Genomic DNA, 21,334 nt, shown 5'->3' with positions numbered 1-21,334 from the left:
TATGCGCATCCACTTGTTTTTGAGTTTTAGTACACATGTGCACGTGAGAAGCGAAAGCGAGTTCCGCCTGTGTATGTGCAGTGTCCAAATTTATCCCAAAGTTCGATATGCAAAGCAGCGACTGTGAAAACAATATCGAGGGCTTTCAAAATGAGGATTTTGAAGGACGAGCTTCGCATAAACGAACTGATGATACGCATATCTATGTTTATGAATTCGTTCAGTAGCACATGCTCGTCTGCATTTGCATATAGTAGTAATTTGTAAACATAATTTTGCTTAGACATTTTCAACAGGCTTGAAACTGAAAAATATATTTCTTAAATACCAAATGAGGACCATTTACGATAGCATCAAGTAAGCTCATATCCAATTTATGTAACTTTAATCGGCGCATTGTTTTAAAGTAGACATTGAAGAGCAGATTTGCTATCTATGAAATGATAAAATGGTTTTGCAATCTTCCGTATGAATACCTAAAATTTCAGGAACAATTTTGACCTTGACTTATATTATTCGCAATTTTTTTCTCTCGTTAGCCACTTTGTTCTTGCAACCACGAATATTTTGCTGGTGCTGATTCCATGATATCACAAGAAGAATTAATTTCATGGTGCGATGAGCCCTGCGTGCTCACACAAAATCGAAAAAGGAGTGGGCATAAAATGAAGCAGTAATTTTATATAAATATCCGAAAAAATTAAAATCAAGCCAGTTTATGGTGAACAGTACTTCAGTCGACTCATACAGTAGTACTCTCTGAAAATAATATGCAGGTAAAATAAATATTCGTTCATCCACGCTTGAGATTTTCCATTTAGTTATTGCATTGAAAAAAATTGTTAAAGGTCCCGGTCTTGTGCGTTGCAATAATGATCGGCGGAGCTTTGGGCAGTCTCGAACCATCTTCGGGATACAGCTACGAAGCACCACCCAATCGCTTGTATTTACCTTCAGAAGCTGAGCCACCGAATCGCTCATATTTACCTCCAGCGTCAGGTTCATCATCGGACTTGGAGGACATTCTGAGACGTCAGCAATCGGTAAGGATTCAAATACTTCTGGTCATTCTCTCGAATAGTCGAGCAAAAAAAAAAAGAAATTAAAATGGTCTTTTGAAACTCGGACAGACATATCCAACAGCGGACTACTCGTTCTCGTACGCAGTGAGAGACGAGAAGGCACCTTCTGGCAGAAACGCATTTCACAGCACATCGCCGTCGTTCTACGGTCAACAGGAGCGCCGGCACGGCTCGATGACTCGCGGCTCTTACCACGTTTTACTGCCAGACGGTCGTCTTCAATTGGTCGAATATGAGGCGGACGAGCGAGGCTTTCGCCCGAGGATTACGTACAAGCAGACTGGACAGGCTAAGAAGTCTGTGTCTGGCGCCGCTTATGCGACTTATCGTCGCCCTGCCAGCGCTGCCGCTGCTGATTCTGTTCCCTATTTTCCGACGGTATCGAGCTATCGCACGACCACACCGGCTTATACAGCTCGATCCAACAATCTTTACCTCTATTCGTAGATATGTATATGCTAGGCGAGCATAAAGGCGATCGCCGTATGCCTCTGTGTGTGTGTGTGTGTGTGTGTGTGTGTGTGTGTGTGTGCGAGTGTGGCCAGGGACAGTGGCGGCAGTAGCCAGCGAGATCGGGAGTTATCTCGATATTTTTACTCGATGTATGCGCATGCATATATGGTGCATATATACACACGGAGCAGCAGCAGCAGCAGCAGCCAGATATGTGTCTGCGTCAATAAAGTTCGGATTGAACGCCACGCTATATTGCGTCGCTGCTTCTCGCGCTCGCTGGTCGATCTTTATTTTTTCTCTATCACGAGTATACCTTCCACAATATATACATACATATATTTATACACACAAGTGCGCACCTCGTATACGTACATTGTATACCTATTCACGCTCACACACACAAAGTACGGCGATATAGGGTTCAGCCGACTCCAATGAATATTTATTTTTCGATGATATTGGATATTCCTCGCTATATGTATACGCGTAAGAGTAACCCGTTCGTTTTTATTTACCCTCTATATATAATACATATACATATCAAGCAGGACTATGTTGTCGAGAGGTGAGAGAGGGGGAGAAGAAGCACATTTATCAAAACGCAATTTGAACAAATTTGTTTTTCTATTAAAATTGATGCACATATTTATGCACTTGCATAAAGATATCTGTTATTTAAAACCAATAAATCAATATTACGCAGCATAATTTATTCGTTACTTTTTTGACCACACAATTTTTTTCTCCTAATATAAATATTTAATGCAATTCATGAAAATATGAATAAATTATCTTTTTACCATAAGAGAAATCAATCGGGATTTTTACTCATCGTTTTTTCATCTTTTAATTTTTATTATTTACTGTAATAAGAAAATTGAAAGAATTATTTTTCTGAAAATTAATTTTGCATATGAATATTAATTCGCGCATCTGTTTTTATACAAATTATACAAATGGCATCGATTAGAAATCAATTTTGATTAATTAATTTTCGAATCGACGTGTGCTACATAGTACCGAAGAATACATTATCATAGTTAGCCATTCCAATCGCAGCACGTCATCATCGTCAATTGTTCTTGTAGATACTTTTATAGGATCTCGCTCGAGTCAAGTAAGCGAATATACTACTGTATGCGTAAGAAGTGAATAAGAAAACCATTAGAGCCTAACTATCCTGGATATATGCTACTGATCTGCGGGTCCGCGCAGTGACTCCCATTGTACTGAACTGGAAGGATGACTGTACGACAACGTTTTCCGCGGGATACGCACATAGAGGTGGTACGTGGTCGAATTGCAGAGGGAGGCGAGCAAGAGAGATACTCGTCCCGCGGACCGATTGTATATAAATATAAGAGCAGCAACGGCAGGCCATTGTTCGCAATTCGAGTATCGAGCGACGCATTTCCGATCGAGAGACGCTCTCGCAACTCGCGACTCGCCGCCGAGAACATGAAGGTAAGACAGCTGCACTAGCACTCGGAGCTCGCACTAATAAGCACTCGTTTTAATTCGTTTCCATCGAATCGAATAAAGCTGTGGCTAATTGTAACGGTTGCTAATTCGTTCACCTCGTTAGATGTTCGGCATCGTATTGATGTCGATATCGGTGACAGCGACGTTGGCGAGCCTCGAGCCCATCGGATTCGGTCAGTCTGCAGAGACGACGCACTCGTCCTACCCCTACCGCTACGATGGAGCAGCAGCAGCGCAGCCGAGCCTCAAAGCAAGTAGGCCGAGTGCTTTCGTCGGCAAGTATTTACCACCGCCGCCGCCGCTGCTGCCGACAACGGCCACGGCGACGACGACGACGACAACGACGACGACGTCTCGAGACTCAAAGACCAATCGTAATCCGAGCTCGTCGCAACATCAGCAGCATCAGCTATTATCCGCTCAAGGACGAGTACAAGCCACGAGCAACGATGTCGTGCCATCGATCAACTACTTGCCCGTGATGGACAAGCCTCGGCCACCCTCCAAAGAGTACTTGCCGCCCAGGCAAAGCCCGAGCTCCTCGTACTTGCCTCCGAGTCGAGAGTATCTGCCAGCTGCACCAACGGCAACGGCAGCGACGACGACGACGACGACGATGCTGGGGGTGGCAGCGACCACCTTCGGCTCGGAATATCTGCCGCCGTCCTCGGTCAGTCCGACGAGACCGAGCTTCTTCGCTACCGCGACGCCACCCACGAGGCTGAAAAACGAGTATTTGTCTCCGACGCAAGTCATCGCGAGCAGTACGAGACAGAGCGTAATCGATCCGAGAAACGAGTACTTGCCACCGACGAGTCTCTCGCCCCCTTACAGGACCGAAGACAGATTGACTGAACAACGGCAGCAGCAGCAGCCAAAGTTTCGCGCACTTGCGAGCAACGAGCCCGGCATTAACCTCACGGATGATAATTATCTGACAGCAGTTACCACTGCGACGGAAATTAACGACGCTATCGCGTCTCGAGGCCCCAACTATCAGTACGCAGCGCCAACTTCTACGGTAAGATTTGGTCACTAGTTAAGCGCACGACGTAAAATTACTCTGACGACGCGTGTTTTTGCCCCTTGACTACGACAGGAAAGCGTGGCCAAGTACAACTTCGAGTACAGGGTGAGCGACGAGTTCGGCAACGACTTCGCCCACAAGGAGCAGCGCCAGGGCGCGCGCATTCAGGGCTCGTACTCGGTGCTGCTGCCCGACGGCCGCAAGCAGAGGGTCAGCTACGAGGCCGACGAGCACGGCTTCGTGCCCAGGATCACTTACGAGGAGGCCGCCAACGTGCTGCAAGCGTCCGCCTCGCCGCCGCCGACCATTCAGGATCTTCGCCAGCAGCAGCCACTGCAGCCACAGTTTCAAGCGAGCTTAGGCTACGGGCCCAATGCCGAGAGCCTCGATTACGCTCGCTATTGACGAAAATCATTGCTCAATCGAGTGATGCAACTGTATACGCTAATATATTATTGTATACGTGCGAATCCAAAGTCTACCACACATGTCAGTCGCATACGTGACGCTAATTGTATAGTATTTTTATCAAATACACCCTTAATCTTTCAATTCAGTCCAATTTTGCATTTTTGTACTTAATTTTTAGCATAAATTTTGTTCATGATGTATCTTAGAAATAACTCTTGATGATACTCGATAAATAATTGTACAGGGCATTATTAAGATAGAAAAGCAACGAATACGTATAATGTATGTTATTTTAACGTAGCTATTTAATTCTTCGTAATAGACTATAGCTAGACTTTTGTAAATAAAGAAAAAAAGCTTAAAGAAAATATTTAGTGTTATTGTTTCAATTTCGTAATAAGCGCCGCGGTACTACACATTGTAATCGGTTATATAATTAGCCACGCGTACGGTGTAGTAGATGCAAAAATTTCATCGAATTTTAATTCCACACAGCCTCCGCTTTGCCCACAATCTCGCTTGAATCCTATACACACAATATATAACAAAACACAGCTTATGTATATACACAAATTCCTGAGGTCTTCAATTACTACGGCGTACATGGAAATGTACTCGTGTTTTATATAGGCCATAGGTATATACGTACGAAGGTTTCTGAGCCCGCTGCTCGAAAGAGAAAGAGAGAGAGAGAGAGAGAAGGAGAGAAGGAGAGAGAAAATGAGAGATCGTACGGTTCGATGAAGATGCACCGCGCCAGATACCTCGATGCATAGCGGCGAATTACATTTACGTACGTATATACACTTGTATGTACGCGTGTACCTGTATATACGTAGCATTAAGCCGTGGAATTTTGTTAGGCTGCGCAGCTACAACACAAGTACACTCCGTGTATATGACTTTGTCTGCGTTGCGTACGCACATAATAAATACGCATTTAATGAATTTGAATTATACGGCCGGGCTGCGCGTGTACGCGTGCATACGCGTTTTGTTCCTTATGCACTCGAGGGCTGTGCGGAGGCGCATTTTAATTTCGATCCCGAAGGAATTCGCCCCGCGCGATGCACGCGTACACGCGAGACTCGCACGAGAATACAATAAGCTTATTGGATATCAACGCCGCGTTGCGAATTCGAACAATGCTATGATTTAATTTTGAAATAACCATTGCGCCATAATTAAGGTAATGACCCGCGTCACGCGCCAGCTTATGTACTCAACTGCAATACGCACGTATACATATAGCTGGAAGTACACGAGCGCGTGCCGATGCTATAATTCTTCGCCATGACAATCGATTTTGTAATCCTTTTGTCAGATTTTACGCAGAAGCTCCAAAAATTGCCACGATCTTGGCGCCCCGTGAAATTGACTCTTTGCAGCGTCGCGCGCATAGATATACATATTACAGGCGGATGGCGTCATCGAGCGTAGCATCGAAAAAAACACATGCAAATTGCCACGCAGCATGATAAAAATCGGCACTGCACAGCTTATACGTAATGATTCTCGTGCTTCTCGCGCGCTCGGCACACATTATGCATCTTATCTGTTTCCGTAGTAGCAGTCGAGCACGCGCCGCGCGCGGCCGTTATTAAGTTACGCGGGCTGAAGAGAGCACGAGAGGCTGATGTGCTCCAGTCGAGCCGCCTCGTACACACTCGTTACACACTCGCATATGTATAGCTAAGCGACTAATTTCTATATATATCAATTTGCGCAACTCCTTGCATGAAATCGCGTACAATATAAAATTTCTAATGCGCCGCGATGCTGCTGCAACGAGCAAATATATCTGTATACCGAACCGAGTATAGAAAGCAGACGATTCGACACGCGGCGAAATTAGACCTTATGCACACTTATATATTATGCGCGCTCGATAGGGTTGGGTATATTTGCAGATATTTGCCTCTGCCGCTGTTAGGCAATGCTTCAGTCGATTCGAGCACGTAGATCTGCGCGATCGAATAAAAATGACGCTTGGAATTTCTGAGCTTTCAATTATATATTTTACAAACGGCATATTAATTGGTTATACATGTTTTTTAAAATGATGGAATAAAGAGATACACGTTTGACATTGTCAATATACACTTATTTTCGTGTCCTACCTCTAAACATTCGTGCTTCATCGACGAGTCACAATTTCCTTGAATGCACTCGCAGACACGCGTACACGTAACCCCGATATACTCATTCTATTGCTTCTCTTCGTCATTTCTTTTATTGCTACCATATGTATAGCGTGTGACTATAAATATAGCAAAGTATAAAAATATTAACGACGCACGTCTAGGCGCGTCGCTCATTGTTTACAATATGTAATATTATGAGCATACACACAAATAAGATAATATGTTACAGAGTGAACAGCCATTTGAGCTACATACGACACCCGCTGTCGGCACTCATTACATATATAACAGATTCTATCAGGCAGTATGTATAAGTAAGTAGAAAAAGTTGAGTGAAAAGTCTGAGGATATAAATTTACAGGAGTTATTCTTTTTTTTTCATTTGCCCTTAAACTCGATGCACCCGATAATCAACGATCGAGTCTGCGGGCAAATATTTAGATCGCATTTGCAGTGGGGACTTTGACCTATCGTATCAAAGTCAAAATCGTCTATTTATGAGTCAACTTGCTAATATTTATATGTATAGACGTAAATAGATATAATAACTTTTATAAAACGATGGACTTTTTTCGTCACGGTAACTATCGGTATATAATAGTAAAAAATTTTTACATAACAACGGCGATGGAGCACTCGATGGCGCGCGCGACACCTTCGGCGCAAGATGCGATTATTGCGCGCGATAGATCGATTTCTCAACAAAAGATACAGCGGCGTAAATAATGCGCGCGAGCATACCTACGGTATGAACTGACGAAACTTTTTTAATCGCGCGAGATAAGACGTTGAACAATTATTATAGCGAAAGATCTCGGCAGACTCAGACAACACAACCCGACAAGAAAGGAGCTAGGAAAAAACTAAAATTTCGTCGTCGTTCGAGGTGTAATCGTCCTCGTCGATCGCGCGCAACTCCGAGTACTGCACGTCGGCCCCGTCTAATTTCGCATTCTCCAGTCGGGGATTACTTGTAGCGGTAGCCACTCCCGCCGTTGCCACCGTTGCCGCCGCTGCCACTGGGATAACCGCCGGGTCCTCCACTCGGGTAGCCTCCGGGTCCACCGCTGGGATAGCCGCCGTCACCGCCGGGGCCGCCGCTCGGGTAGCCGCCGTCCGCACCGTTCCCTACTTGCATATACGTGATCTTTGGTCTGTAGCCGTTCTGATCCGCCTCGTACTCGACCATCTGGCGGCGACCGTCGGGCAGCAGGACGAAGTAGACGCCGCGCGTCAGGTCACCGTCGCGCATCTCCTTGTGTCCAAAGTCATTGCCCGATGGCGGGTCGTTGACTGTGTACTCGAATTCGTACTTGGCGGGCTCCTGAAAATGATGAAATTGATTTTTCATTGCATCGCAGTTCTCGCAAACCGATTCGATCTGTTGGATAAATTACTCACGCCGTTGCTGCCGTCGTCGTATCCTCCGGAACCGCTTCCACCGGGATATCCGTTAGCACCTCCTGGGTAGCCACCCTGTCCGCTACCGGGTGGTCCGTACTGCGAACTGGGAGCATTGGGGGCTCCGTACTGCGAGCTGGGTGCGTTGGCGTTCGGCGCTCCGTACTGCGAGCTGGGAGCGTTGGGGGCTCCGTACTGTGAACTGGGAGCGCCACCGTTGGGAGCACCGTACTGAGAACTGGGCGCGTTGGGGGCTCCGTACTGTGAACTGGGAGCGCCACCGTTGGGAGCACCGTACTGCTGATTGGGTGGTAGATACTGGTTGGAACCACCGAAACCTCCTCCGTTGCCTGGACGGCTACCGCCACCTCCGCCACCTTGAAGCGGTGGCGGCTTTTGTTGTGCTCCCGGCGGACCGTACGACTGGTCTGGTGGTAAGTATTGGCTGTTCACTGGGGGCTCGGCTCTCGCGAGCGTCACCAGCAACGCCATTGTGGATAATAACCTCATCTGAAATAGCCGCAGATCAAATAAAATTACCTAATTAGTATAATGACTCTAGTATGAAAAATAATCACTAAAGAAATAACGAGTTGATTTCAGCTCCAGATACGCCGAGTACATTTATATTCTACTAATGTAATTGGGAGGCAGATTTCACAGCATCGTTTGGCTCCATTAATGTGTTTGTACGAAGCTCGAAAAAGTTGAGAAAAAAGCAAAACAAACGAAGGTGAAAAATCGCTTCTCGCTCCGGCTCATTATCGTAGCTAGTCTGGTAAGACGAGTACGTGCATATAACTCGTGAAAAACACATCGAGTGCGCAGGAGCGCCGCTACCGCGCTTGTATACGACGCAATTCCGCACTTTGACGCAACGCACGCGCCTCGCGTCAAAGAAAAAAAGCCCAAAGAACTATAAATGAAAAAGAAAGAGCGAGAGAAAAGCTGGAAGAGGAGCAACGGCTTGGAGTACAGGATGATAGCAGGCGCGCGTCGGAGAATTTTGCAATGCCAAGAGAGTAAGAGCGATCCGATGAAACTTGCACATGCATGTATAAACAGATGTGGGTTGCCGCTGCAGGCGGTCTAACGATTCGAAAAAAGATCCTCGAGCGCGCACGTGGAGCAGCGCACCGAGAATTGGAATTAAAATCTGCGGAATCAATCTTTTTTCGCGCCTTTCGCTTTTATAAATATGTACACGCGTAGTACCGAGCTGCCAGGGGCTCGCACATGCACACACGCATAGCGTGCCTTTTTCCACTTGCACACACACACACGCGCGTCCCTTTTTTTGTCTATGTGTGGGTATATTTGTAAACTCTTTTGCTTTTAATTTCGTGATGGACCTCTTTTAGCTCACGAGCCCGGCAAAGGCACTCTGTACGCGTGCAGCAACTAATATTGTGCAAACCCAGTCGTACTTATTTATTTATTTATTACTCTGCTCCTTATTATACCGGCACGAGATTCCGATAAGCTCATGTTTTCTTAAAAAGGAGAAATTTGTACGAGGCCGATCGAATCTTTGGGCTATTAATTATCTGCGCGAAATCATCATCAACGTTATCGAGATGTAGCCGAAAACCGCCGCATGCAGCAATTGAATCGTTTTTCTAGTGATCGATATCTGCGGGGATTTATATCGAGCTTATAAATTACGATACACTCGCTGAATTTTCGGTAAATGCAAATCCAGAAAATTTTAACACTCGTTCCCACTGTTTCAGAAGTTAGGCGCAAGTTTATCGAAGGCTAAACTTGTCATTCTCGACACACACTCTCATTTGGCTCGCTTGGATGAGAATTATAGGGATTCTTCCAAATAGTCTTGTAGCTTACCGTTAATGTGTTTCTAGCAGAGTTCACATTCGTACGTATACGTACGAGTCTGAAAACTTTGAGATTAGATTGCTCTATTTCTATGGGTTGGCTGCATGGGTAAATACATGTTCCAATCGATTGAAGCGAAAAAAATTGAACACCTCATGACTTTTTTACCGAAAGATATTGACTGAGATGATATATATTTTAAATTTATCTTTGAAATAAATTTACAAATTAATTAAGAGAACAAATTGGCTTTAATTACATTTTTGAAGCTTTATGAAAATTTGAATCCAATTGCGTTGGAGTAAATTAACAAGTGCAAGTATTGATTTTAATCGAAGCATAAAACATTAAATTAGCTTTATATGCACTTGAATAATTTGATTTGAATTTGATTTAAATTATTCGATATTTATCGAGATTTTTTGCTGAGAGTTTGATCAAAAAACTAAATTAAAGCTAAATTAACTATGATTTCCAATTTTTTTTATCCTGTCTTCGTAACATATGTGATTTTAAAAATTCCTCACACCTAGTAGTACACGCTTGAAAATTAATTAAAGCCTAACACTATTTCGATTGCGCGAGTTGCTCTCTTTCTCTCGATCGAGTGGTGATAGGTGCGCGACTCTTCATTTCAACCATTGCGTGAACAATAGAGTGGAATGTTAAAAAAATTTCTGATCCAATAATTATCATGTTTGATTTGAACGAAGCCGAACAGAGAGAAAGACAGAGAGAGATTAAATAGAGAATGCGCCACGCATATCGAAACAATCAATAAAAATGGCATTTCTTTGAACAAACAAATCGCGTATAAGTATTAATAATTACGCATTCAAGCATATCGCATTTTATGAGCGTAAATGAATATCGCCCGCGTTAAATATAATAGCATTGTCGGGCGATTATACGTACGCAAAGCAATGAGACGGAGACAAAAACGGAAAAGAACAAAACTCGAAATCACGTCCGAGGCAGGGCTCGTTAAAATCGCGGTCGGCACAATGAGCTTGGCGCACGGAAAATTATATCGCATTGGTCTTTGCCCGTTGATACATTATATATTCTGTAATTAATCAATCTCGCACAGCCCGTGAATATAATATTCGCGGCGTATGGCTTTGCGCGCCAGGAGAGCAGAAAATATCGCGCACGCTCGTTAACACGTTCTCTTCGCAACGCGAGTACCGCGCGCGAACCGGCAGTTGCGTAAGAATTGGGTATCATCTTTCGTTTGACTGATACACTTGCTCGTATTTTTTTTTCTCTTTTCGACACACGGTGCATCTTGCTGCAGTCCCTGTGTAAACTACCAAATCGATCAGAAAAGTCATACAAATCGTTCGTTTAACTGATTTTTAATCGGCGTACTGCTCCGCATCCTTTTGTAAATATGAGAAGCTACCGAGAATTATCGGACGCGTATCAAAAATCCGAGCAGGTAATACATTTAATTGAGTTGTGCGAGAACGAAGGTTTATACGGGCTCGTAATTACGAGGCATTAAGCGCTTCGTTGCATTGACACACTCGTGTGTAATATGCACTCTATGAAGCGAGTGATTGAGCAAGGTTTAGATTTATTGGGATGCGCTAATAGCAATGACACTAATGTTTTGTGTGTAATATATATTTTCCAAGATTTTGGTAAGTTGTTCAATCCAATGTACAACTTTGATCCAGATCCTCACTTTATGAGTGAACATACATTTTTTTAAACTAATGAATAAATTATACACGATATTTGTAAAATTGAAGTAAAATCAATGAAGTAAAGACCTTGATCAAAATATTTTTTTAATTAATTGGATCCGTAATAAAAATTAAAAATAAAGTATTATATATGCAAACTACTTGTATAAAATCACGCACTTGGCCGAGCATCAATTTATATATAGATGTATATTCTCATTATGTCAAGCGATAACGCGGCTCACACAGTATCCTGATTTACTATGAGAGGTAATAGGTACACATAGCTTACGTGATTCTTGCAAGTAAAAGCACACACATGCCGCTCATCGTTGATTTATACACTACTATAGGCTATACTAGTCAGTCATAAGATACGATATGTAGAGAAATGCGTTACCTACTAGTTAGTTTATTTATAATATACTCTACGAATCCTGTAGACAACTTGAGTCATTCACGGGGAGAAATTCTGAGGAGTATATTTGAATTATAAAAAATTCTTGTAATTAAGTTTAATTTAATTAACATAGGTTTAAATTATTAACGTAAAATTATAATAATGTTCAATCACCCTTTTCTTAAAATTTAGATAATTTTATCGCTTATTTATAATGCCAATTTGGTATTTTTAAAGAATAATTTTTAAAGTATAATTCGAGAGGAATTTAATATTGAACGATCAATTGAAATAAAATAATGGGTTAAAAATAATACAAAAAAGGTAAATCGATGAAAATCAAATAAAAAATAAAAAATTATTAAAAATGAGAATCAGATAATTATGAATGTCTGACCGCTTGGGAATATTTGCATTTATTCTTGAAATGATAATAAGATTTAAAAATTAATTAATTAATTTGCATTTAATGAAATATTTTGTTTTTCTAAAATGAATTTAATCAGCTTAACCGATAAAATAATCAAAACTTTATTCATGATCTTTCGATTCAAATTTTTGGGGGTGTATTAAGCCAATAATGATCAAGTTTTTACGGATTCGCTAAGATTATCAATTTTAAGTACGAAACTCACCTTCATGATAAAGTACACGATACCGATTTGCAGATTTGGAGATAAGGAATTTTGCGGCACTTTGAAAAATAGCAGAATGTCAATCACTATCGCTCGCGATAGCAATAAAAAAACACAGTACCGAAGACCAACAGTCGGAGACACAGGTAAAGCGAGCAATGCTTACTACCACTCTCGGGTAGTTGACTCAGCAAAACGACGAATGCGAGGTAGCATCTGCCGGGCTGCTGGTTATATACCTTTCGCGCCCCGAACGCTCGTTCGGCTGTGTATTGCATATGCACGAGCGGGAGCACATACAAACAACGCCGATGATGATCATCATCCACCACCTCGTCATCAACGTGATTTTGGTCTCCACGTGCCCACACCGAGCCGACTTGCACACGCACACACACACGCGTACTCGCTTACACAGGCTGCTGCATCTTGAGCATTATTATCATTAACATGTAGAAACGTATAGGGAATATCCACCTCCGCGAGGCATGCGAATATGTAATACCAAGGCCGTTGCGCCACCGCTGCTGCATCCACTCGCAGTCCATCGATATCCCCACTCGTTCGCACGCAAGGGGCTGCCTGACTCGCATATAATATCCTCACGGCTCCTGTGCATGAAAAAACGGAGAAGAAAAAAAAACGCGCGCGCGAGACCTGCATCTTTTCTTCTGCATCTCTTTCTGCATGCGAAGATGCGAGGAGCTCGAGGAGAGTGGGGGGCAGCCGATTTATCCACATACATACATCATGATGCGATATATCTTACGAGATCTTACGAGCGAGATGATCGCTGCTCTGGAATGCCCGATACGTACGTGCACCTTTTCTTTCTTTGCTCCATTGTTCTTTTCGCGCCGAGCTATAAGCACTGTATTTGTGTCAATGCGCTCGTCTGCGAGCTGCGCCGAATTATTGCCGTCCCAACTTTTTCGGTGCGATGATCGATCGATGACGATCGCAATCGATGCGCATCACTTTGACCATGTTTCTTTTTGTCTTTTTTTTTTTTTTTTTGCGAAATTTCGGCTTTTATGATTGCATTGCTTGATTTCAGTAATTGCACATCTGTAACGATGACAGTTGCGCTATTTCGAGGTAGGGCCATGCGCATACTTAATGTGTCACAACTCAATTGAAATGATATGGAATACAAGCCCAAGAAATCTAATTTTTTTCGTCAAGTATTGATCTCAAAAGCAGCACAAAACGTCTAAGACGTTTATAGATTCACTTTTTAATCTTTTGCATGAATCATTTATATATGTGAAAAATTCATTGCAATAGTTGTCGTGAAGGGAACGAAAAAGAAAAAAAAACGACAAAAAGTCTCGAGAAAAAGAGTCCTGCTCCTTCTTGACGTTTCGATCCCTTTCACTTTTTTCGATTTACGTCACATTTTTATTTCACTATATTTTTTCGACTTTCTTTCAAGAGTTCATGCGAATCTTTTTATAGAATTTACATTCAATTGACTTTATGCAAATGAAAACTCGCGTATGTATTCAAAGGTGTATGCCCTGACATTCGATTTAAACGTGGAAAATTGTCGAGAAATCAAAGGAAATTTTTTGGGGTACAAATCCGTAATATAACTGATAAATTTGCCGATAAATAAATACTTGGCAATAAACGTGCTCGTTTCTTAGGGATATTAAATCTGGCAATTATAATGCACTTCACGAAATTGAGAAATTTGAGTTACTCAAACTTGTAATAAAACATCGATAAAATCGTTTAACGATATTTTCCTTGGGAAGGCGATTGTCCTTATATAACTGATAACCGTTAACATGTTTTTTTTTCCAAAACAGAGGAAATAACCGACATCGTATTTTTACCTGCATTGCATGGCAGAGCGCTATGAAACGAGTGCAACCCTTTTGGTTTACATAAGATCCACCTTCTAGTATATTTTCATTCTTATGGAAAGGTTTCCGTTATCAATAAAAGTCATCGTAGATATCAGTTATGACTTATGTCACCACTTGTTATAATACACTTTTTCTGCAATTCATTCATCATCGCTCGACAGATCTACATGCGGCGTAATAACAACTTTTTCATGCATTTTAATGACAAAATAATTGATTTATCCAAGTGAAAATTGTCGGTACGGAACATCAGTCAAGCAATCTATCCATAAGAATTAAGCATCGAAGTAATTAATGCGGCAAAGGCACGCAGCAGTAGCAGCCAAAGCCCGCACACATACATATATCGACAGTACATAGGTGCATATAATAGCAGATAGCCAGACACCCACACAGGAGGGAATTTTCGCTATAGATAAGCAGGCCACTCGGATAAGCAAATTACAGCGAGGCAAACCGAATTGATCGGGGTTAATGAAAAATTAATTGAATTTCGTGCCGCTGCTCGTAGAGAGTGAGAGGGAAAGAGAGAGAGAGAGAGAGAGAAAAGTGGAAAAGAGACTTGGATTAGCTGCTGTGCTATATAGGCTCGCTCACACTGGAGCGCGTGTAAGCTCGGCTCTTATGCAAGAGAAGCCGCGTATAAGACTGTCTGAATCGAACGCGACAAAGTATCGAGCATCGGCTGCAGCAGCAGCAGCAGCAGCAGCGGCGGCGTGCTTGAATAAAATAAAAGCGGCGAGCAACAGTTTATGCCGGTGATTCGGCCCAAATGAAATTTAATTCGAATATTTAATCGCGTTGTACATACGAATACAAGCGGAAAACAGCAAAAAGTTCATTGAAGAGGCGATCAGTTCAATTAATTGCGCGTCGCGGCGCATTCGTTACGCGTTTATAATAAATATCGAATTGGGTATTATAAATATAGGTATTTGTGCGCCAACAGTCGCGATCGCTTTTATTAAAAAGAAAAAATCATTCATTTTGCTTGGCTGTGGGGATGGAGGGGGAAAAGTCGATCGAGGCAATTTGCTAATTCAATCGATCGTATAAAGGTATAGGTGCCAAGGGTACGCGCACACGTATATTCCATAGAATTGCATCGCGTATGTAGTATATAAGCGACCTGTGGCGAATTCCCGCGCGCGCGAACCTGAATATGTGTCTCTGATCGATGAAGTCGTTTATCACTGTCGCCCGTACTTACACACAAACGTACACCCATAAACGCGCGCACACTAGCTCGTACACACACGCACTTTATCTCTTAATTACTCTTTGCGGGCATAATATGCACAATGCTTATAATGAACTAGATTTATATATAGATATATGTGTATTTAAAGTCTATTATATAGAGCGTCCTTTCATGCGCTCTGGCTTTCGTACGCTAGTGCATTCAAAGAACCGAGCCATACCCATTTCTGCGAAATAAATGCGCCTTTTTTTGTTTACAACTGTTGAAAAGGACTCTTTCACACTAGAAGTAGAAAGAAAAAGAGAGAGAGATAGCGATAAAGTTAATGAATGACAAATATCGCAAACATCCGCTCGGGCTATGATTTTGCCACGGGGGTCCAAGATCCTGTATAAGAGCCGCGATGCAACTGAATTCGACACAGCTAATCATCGTTATCCTCTTTGCGCTCCATTATGATCTTAATAGCTGAAATCCAATAGGTTGCAGCATGTTTATGCACTAAATATTCGCCTATGATATACATGTAAAGCTGCAGAGTATTCTGGTATTAATCAGGTTGGTTCACGATCTCGAGTAGCAACAGCACCAGCAGCAGCAGCATCAGCAGCAACAACAACAGCAACACAATGCTCAGTATCCCGTAAATATTAATGATGGAATATTCGCACGCACTCGCGCGCGTTCGCCATAGAGCTCCACTGCAGCATACGGTGGGCTCTTTCTCTCTCTCTCTCTCTCTCTCTCTTTAGCTCGCACTTGGAGCGCACACATTACACGTGCATATCTAGTTGAGCAAACGAGGACTAAATTGCTCGCTACGTATCGTCGGGCACGCGTGGCTCTGCCGTAGCAGCAACAGCAGCAGCAACGAAATAATTGAGTCGACGCCATAGGTATATACGCAAGCTCTCGCGTGGTTTCTTTTCTGACTTCGATTCGCACCCGAGCAAATTACCTCACACACTTGCCTCGGAAAAAACATGAACGAAAGATGTGTGTGGCTTGCATTTGCAAAACTCGAGCGATTATTATCGACCGCATGCGTGAGCCATGCCGTGATTTTTTTAGGCTATTTTGGAGGTTTTTTTTTCATTTTTCTAAAGATGCCTGTGCAAGAGGAGAAAGAAGATGTGTTGAAACATCAATTTTTTTTTCGCGGTGGAGCCCGCTTTGAAAGACGATTAGTTGATTATATTAGCAATTTTGACACGCAACTGATTTTTCGAGATTTTATCGATAATTGCATACGCGTCTCTTTTAAAACGTACGCGATTTGTAAAGTTCGCTCGATTGCGACGGACGACAAAATGCGTTCGGAGCTCCGTTCGCTCTCTCGTCGAAGCGTAAACGGGATTTGATCGAATTTTTACTTCAACTAGAGTACAAAATGAGATGTCATCGAGCGTATACACGCGTTTATCGTCACACTTAGCGATCGGCCATAGGCATTGCGCGTGACATTTATCGTACTTACTGCGCGCGTGCAGCCGCTGATAATATATTCGGTTTGACGTAGCTCGGGCCGCAGTTGCGATACTCGACATGTTTTCAAAGTAAAAGCTCGCGTATTTATTGATTTCGGGATGACTTTATCTTCCGCGTAAATGTACAAATGCAGCTACTTAATTGCGTAAGCGCAATCTTCCCCTTCGCAGCCGATTATTGATCATATATCAAAACAAACATAAACGTGACGCATTCATTATCGAGGAGCCATAAATTTGGAACAAAGTGCATGTAATATCGAATGAACGTTATATTGATATTTCGGAGGTTCGAGCGACAGGCACCGTCCTATCTCACGCCAACGTGTACCACTGCCTACGCTTTCATAGACGCGCGCGAGGATGAGAGCTCCAAGAGACGAGCGCCTGTATGTATAGCAGCAGCAACTGCTAAAGTGTGTGCGCCAGCAGAAACGCGATATGTGCGCATGTATACGCATACAACATCTATATACACATGTATTGTTGACTGTATCATTTTCATTACAGCAGCTCTCTCATACATATGCGACTGCCTACACGTGTATGTACATTCATTCCTGGCGATGTGCAAGGCTTGTTTGTACATTAACGCATATAGCTAATAAACATCGCAGCGTCGCTGGTGTGCGAGCTGCGCGAGTAAATTAAGATACATATATTTGCCTGTTCGTCCGTCATTTATGTGCTCACACAGTCGCACACGCGCGCCTATACTAATTCGTGATCGAGTGCCCATACACGCGTGTGATGTACGCACACACGAGGCAGCCCAAAGCTAATTGCTAATTAGATGCTCCTTTATGCGAAGCATTGCCGCATCCTGAGCTTTTTTTGTCATTGCAGCCGTGTGGGATGCGATCGTAAAAATGTTTGACGTTTCAATAAACGAGGCCCGCGATCGAGACGCCGCCGATGCACCCGCGCGAACGTTTTACGGTTCTTTTGTGCTCGCGTTACGCGAGAAATATTCATAAAAACATCCACTTTAATGCTCTCGAGGGGGGCAGGGTATGGGTAATAAATAATTTTATTTAGGTTGTTAATTTCAGGGCTTCGCCGAGACGCACGTATCAAAGTGTGCAATCTATACCCTCGCGCGTGCTTAATATTGCGGCATCCGAATAAAGTACAATTATTTAATAGACTCTCAGCGGCTCCACACACACGTAGCCTGCATTATGTGTGTACATCATACTTGCTTGTCTATCGATTTAAAGCATCTCATCTTTCGACGAGAGTTATGCAAAAAAATCGCCCACCGTTGCACGCGTTTCGCAAATTTATCAATTTAGCAAGTGTGTACGAGAGGCGAATCAATCGGATGGACAACGCTCGTGCATTGTTAATAACAAAAGTTGCTCGATAAATGAAAATTATTTCCAGTTTGTGGGTATAAATTGCATAAATAGCTACTGCTGCCACCACCGCCGAGGAGTCGTAAAATAAATCCCAGGCGTAGGTTGCCCAGCAGCAGCAGCCGCCACGTATTATGAATTCGAGCTAATTGTAGCGCGCGCCGCGTCGCACACCCTGTGCATACAGTAAACTACACTGGGAGCAGACAACGGAATTGCGGGATTTTCGGCTGTGCGCGCGCGTACGAGACCGCAATTTTACGGCAGGCGCAGTCGCTGCGATGTTGCTCTAGCTGCTGCTGTTGCATGTGAAAAAGAACTCGCTGGCACGAGTGCGTGGCGTATCTTACGCGCATGACGCATTCGCGAATCGCCGATCGCCAAGAAGAAAGTCTATCGACCGTTATGAATTCGCTCGTGCGCCGGGATAATTATTATTCGCTTAGAGGTGCTACTCGATGCATAAATTACGTAATATCTAGAATTAAGAGCCTATTTATAGCTCCGTGATAATTCGAGAGCGAGTCGAACAATTTTTATCGAGAAACGACTTCATGCTTGGATTTATTGATGCTGTTCGATCGACCGTGCGACATGGCTTCGAGTTATTTGTACGATTAAAAAAATGATTAATACCTAGTGTAATTATTGTCGAGGAATTTGAATAACGCTCTCAAAAATGAATTACGATGCTTCGATCGACCAAATTTTCTCGCATGCATTATCGAGCATCGGCGTAGAGGGCAGCGCACGCATTAGATGGGGTCGCTCGAAACTCGGGTTAATATCGAGGCGTGCATAAATGGCGAACCCAGTACAGATGCATCGGAGCATTATAATGGTGCACAGGCCTTGGCGAGCCGCAGGTTTCCACAGTAGAGCAGATCGCGACCTATACAGATATAGTTGCGTCGCGTCGAGCTCGAAGAAATCCTAATTCCATTAGTCGAACATTTGCCGAGCGGCGCGAGTACATTTGTGTGTGTGTCTATATGCTCGCGCGCCTTTGCCATAGCGAGCCAATAATAGCCGAGCGCATCGAGTAGCTAAATGTAAAAGCTTTTTACGATCTAGTATGTATGCACGAAAAGTTCGTTTTTTAATTTTATTGATAAGTTCGCCGAGTGTGGATTAATAGTAAAAAGTAATGTTATTGAAACTCGCGAATTCGGGACTATTTCATTGAAGAAATTGGCTTTTTCGACTAGCGCAGGCAAACTCGCAGATAATCCACGCACGCGTTATCTCGCTGCGAGTTGCCTGCCTCCCTTACCAAAATTACATTTATTTCAGCTCCAAGAAAACGTCGGGAAAGTTTGTCCTCTTTAAGGAGAATAAATCGACGTTCGTGCTTTATCTTCGCCAATGGAATATCAGCGTAAAAATGTATATTCTTGTAAGAGTTTTGCGTTTACTCGGGTATAGCTGCATCGCATATAGCAGCTTTATAATCCATATATTCTGATCCACGAGCCGCATACGTCTGGCTTGATAAACGTCATTTTCGTCGGTGTAAATTTAAGCATTTTTTTACGACGACTAGGAGCAGCCACGCATGCACTTACACACACGTACGTAGCCACGTTGAGGCGAGAATACATAAAAGCACAAAGCGATTCATCTTCGTCGCTTCTCGTGCGCAACACACATACACACAGTCTCCAACAGCTCCGTATACTCATGAGCACGTGTATGAGCTGCTGCATAACTTTGGTACAAGGTGGTAATTTTTTTTCGTTAGCTCGCGCGCGTGCCAGTAGTCGGTTTTGTGCAAAAGAGAGGGCTATCTTGCGACGACAGCCTGTGCACGAGATATCTTGCCTTTCCTACACGGAGACAAGCGCGATATAATATATACTCTCTTTATTGGGTGTTTACAGCCGTAATGGCCGTACCGCATTGTGCATGTAAAATATTTCATACCTTTTTTTTGTCATTTTTTGAAAAGAGCTTTATTCCGTACATAGACAGTACATTAGGGTATACTAAGTACAATTATTGTTACTTATTTTGATGGCACCTAACTATACGTAACTGTCAATGTTGGATTTGATAAATTATCAATTTGCGTACAATTTCGAATTGAGCAATATGCCGTGTGCATCGGGATGCATCGTATTAAATTTGAGCCTCGTGCTATGTATCGATAGCGCGAAAGTTTCATTGTTTTGAAGTATGAGCATGCAACGACGTGCGGGTATTGAGAGCCTTTTTAACCTCTCTCTCTTTCTATCCTGACTTTTTTTCATTATAATTATCTATGAGTTTTTGGGTTTGGAAATATACTCAACGTAGTGCTCGTTGCTATATGATGTTTGCGTGAGTAATGCAGGCAAAAATTAATTTGGCACACGTTCTAGAATGGTGAAACATGGCAAATTCATATAAGCTGCGGGTACATCAAATCGATTATCAGTCAAAATCATTTAACGGCTGCAGTGATCGAATCCAAACACTCTGTATCCGCATAGTGAATGATGCTATAATTAGTTAGCGTATACTCGACTGTTATAAATTTTCCATCAATTCAGTCTTTGAATATTAAAATTGAAATTCACTACTGTTTTTACTGATATACTTTTAGTTTTTATGTTTTTTTCTTCAGGAAAAGTCACGAATTTTACAGCAATTTTGCAGTAAGAAAAGGAGCATTGAACGTTTTTCTCATTAAAAATAAATTCACGAAATATTAATGAATTTTTTTGGGACAAAAGTTGGCTCTGTGACATGACATATAAAATTATCTGCGCATAGTATACGAAGTTTTCACTAGCGAAAAAAAAGTTCATTTCACTTGGAGACCCCTTATGAAAAAAATCTGCAAAATATGCTGCAAAAAAAATCTGCAG

At 42.7% G+C, this 21,334-nt stretch overlaps 3 protein-coding genes across 3 annotated transcripts; 2 read left to right on the top strand and 1 right to left on the bottom strand.

Annotated features, from left to right (window-relative positions):
• The first annotated feature begins 872 nt into the window (after nt 1-872).
• LOC106648131 (pro-resilin-like) lies at nt 873-1,529 on the top strand. The gene is made up of 2 exons (XM_014364811.1): nt 873-1,043; nt 1,131-1,529. The coding sequence occupies exons 1-2, from the start codon at nt 873-875 to the stop codon at nt 1,527-1,529; spliced, it is 570 nt and encodes a 189-aa protein (XP_014220297.1).
• A 1,812-nt stretch (nt 1,530-3,341) lies between these two features.
• LOC106648130 lies at nt 3,342-4,592 on the top strand. Its single transcript, XM_014364810.2, has 2 exons — nt 3,342-4,041; nt 4,120-4,592. Exons 1-2 carry the CDS (start codon nt 3,502-3,504, stop codon nt 4,450-4,452), a joined length of 873 nt encoding a protein of 290 aa, XP_014220296.1. The 5' UTR covers nt 3,342-3,501; the 3' UTR covers nt 4,453-4,592.
• Nucleotides 4,593-7,569: 2,977 nt separating this feature from the next.
• On the bottom strand, nt 7,570-12,684 carry LOC106648129 (pro-resilin). The gene is made up of 3 exons (XM_014364809.2): nt 12,566-12,684; nt 8,004-8,513; nt 7,570-7,926 (listed from the first exon to the last, which is right to left on the bottom strand). The coding sequence occupies exons 1-3, from the start codon at nt 12,569-12,571 to the stop codon at nt 7,570-7,572; spliced, it is 873 nt and encodes a 290-aa protein (XP_014220295.2). The 5' UTR covers nt 12,572-12,684.
• Between the last annotated feature and the right edge of the window lie 8,650 nt (nt 12,685-21,334).

This window comes from Trichogramma pretiosum, unplaced genomic scaffold, assembly GCF_000599845.2.
Source record: "Trichogramma pretiosum strain Unisexual culture from Peru unplaced genomic scaffold, Tpre_2.0 scaffold24, whole genome shotgun sequence".
Taxonomy (NCBI): Eukaryota; Metazoa; Arthropoda; class Insecta; order Hymenoptera; family Trichogrammatidae; genus Trichogramma; species Trichogramma pretiosum.
Note: the sequence above shows the minus strand (reverse complement) of the source record. Positions and strands in the feature narration are given on the sequence as shown.

Excerpts from the sequence above, each read along its gene's own strand:
- LOC106648131 (XM_014364811.1), top strand. The coding sequence starts at position 873 with ATGATCGGCGGAGCTTTGGGCAGTCTCGAACCATCTTCGGGATACAGC. Across the intron at positions 1,044-1,130 it reads TTCTGAGACGTCAGCAATCG|ACATATCCAACAGCGGACTA; the intron begins GTAAGGATTCAA and ends AAACTCGGACAG.
- LOC106648129 (XM_014364809.2), bottom strand. Across the intron at positions 7,927-8,003 it reads ACGACGACGGCAGCAACGGC|GAGCCCGCCAAGTACGAATT; the intron begins GTGAGTAATTTA and ends CATCATTTTCAG.
- LOC106648130 (XM_014364810.2), top strand. The coding sequence starts at position 3,502 with ATGGACAAGCCTCGGCCACCCTCCAAAGAGTACTTGCCGCCCAGGCAA. Across the intron at positions 4,042-4,119 it reads ACGCAGCGCCAACTTCTACG|GAAAGCGTGGCCAAGTACAA; the intron begins GTAAGATTTGGT and ends TGACTACGACAG.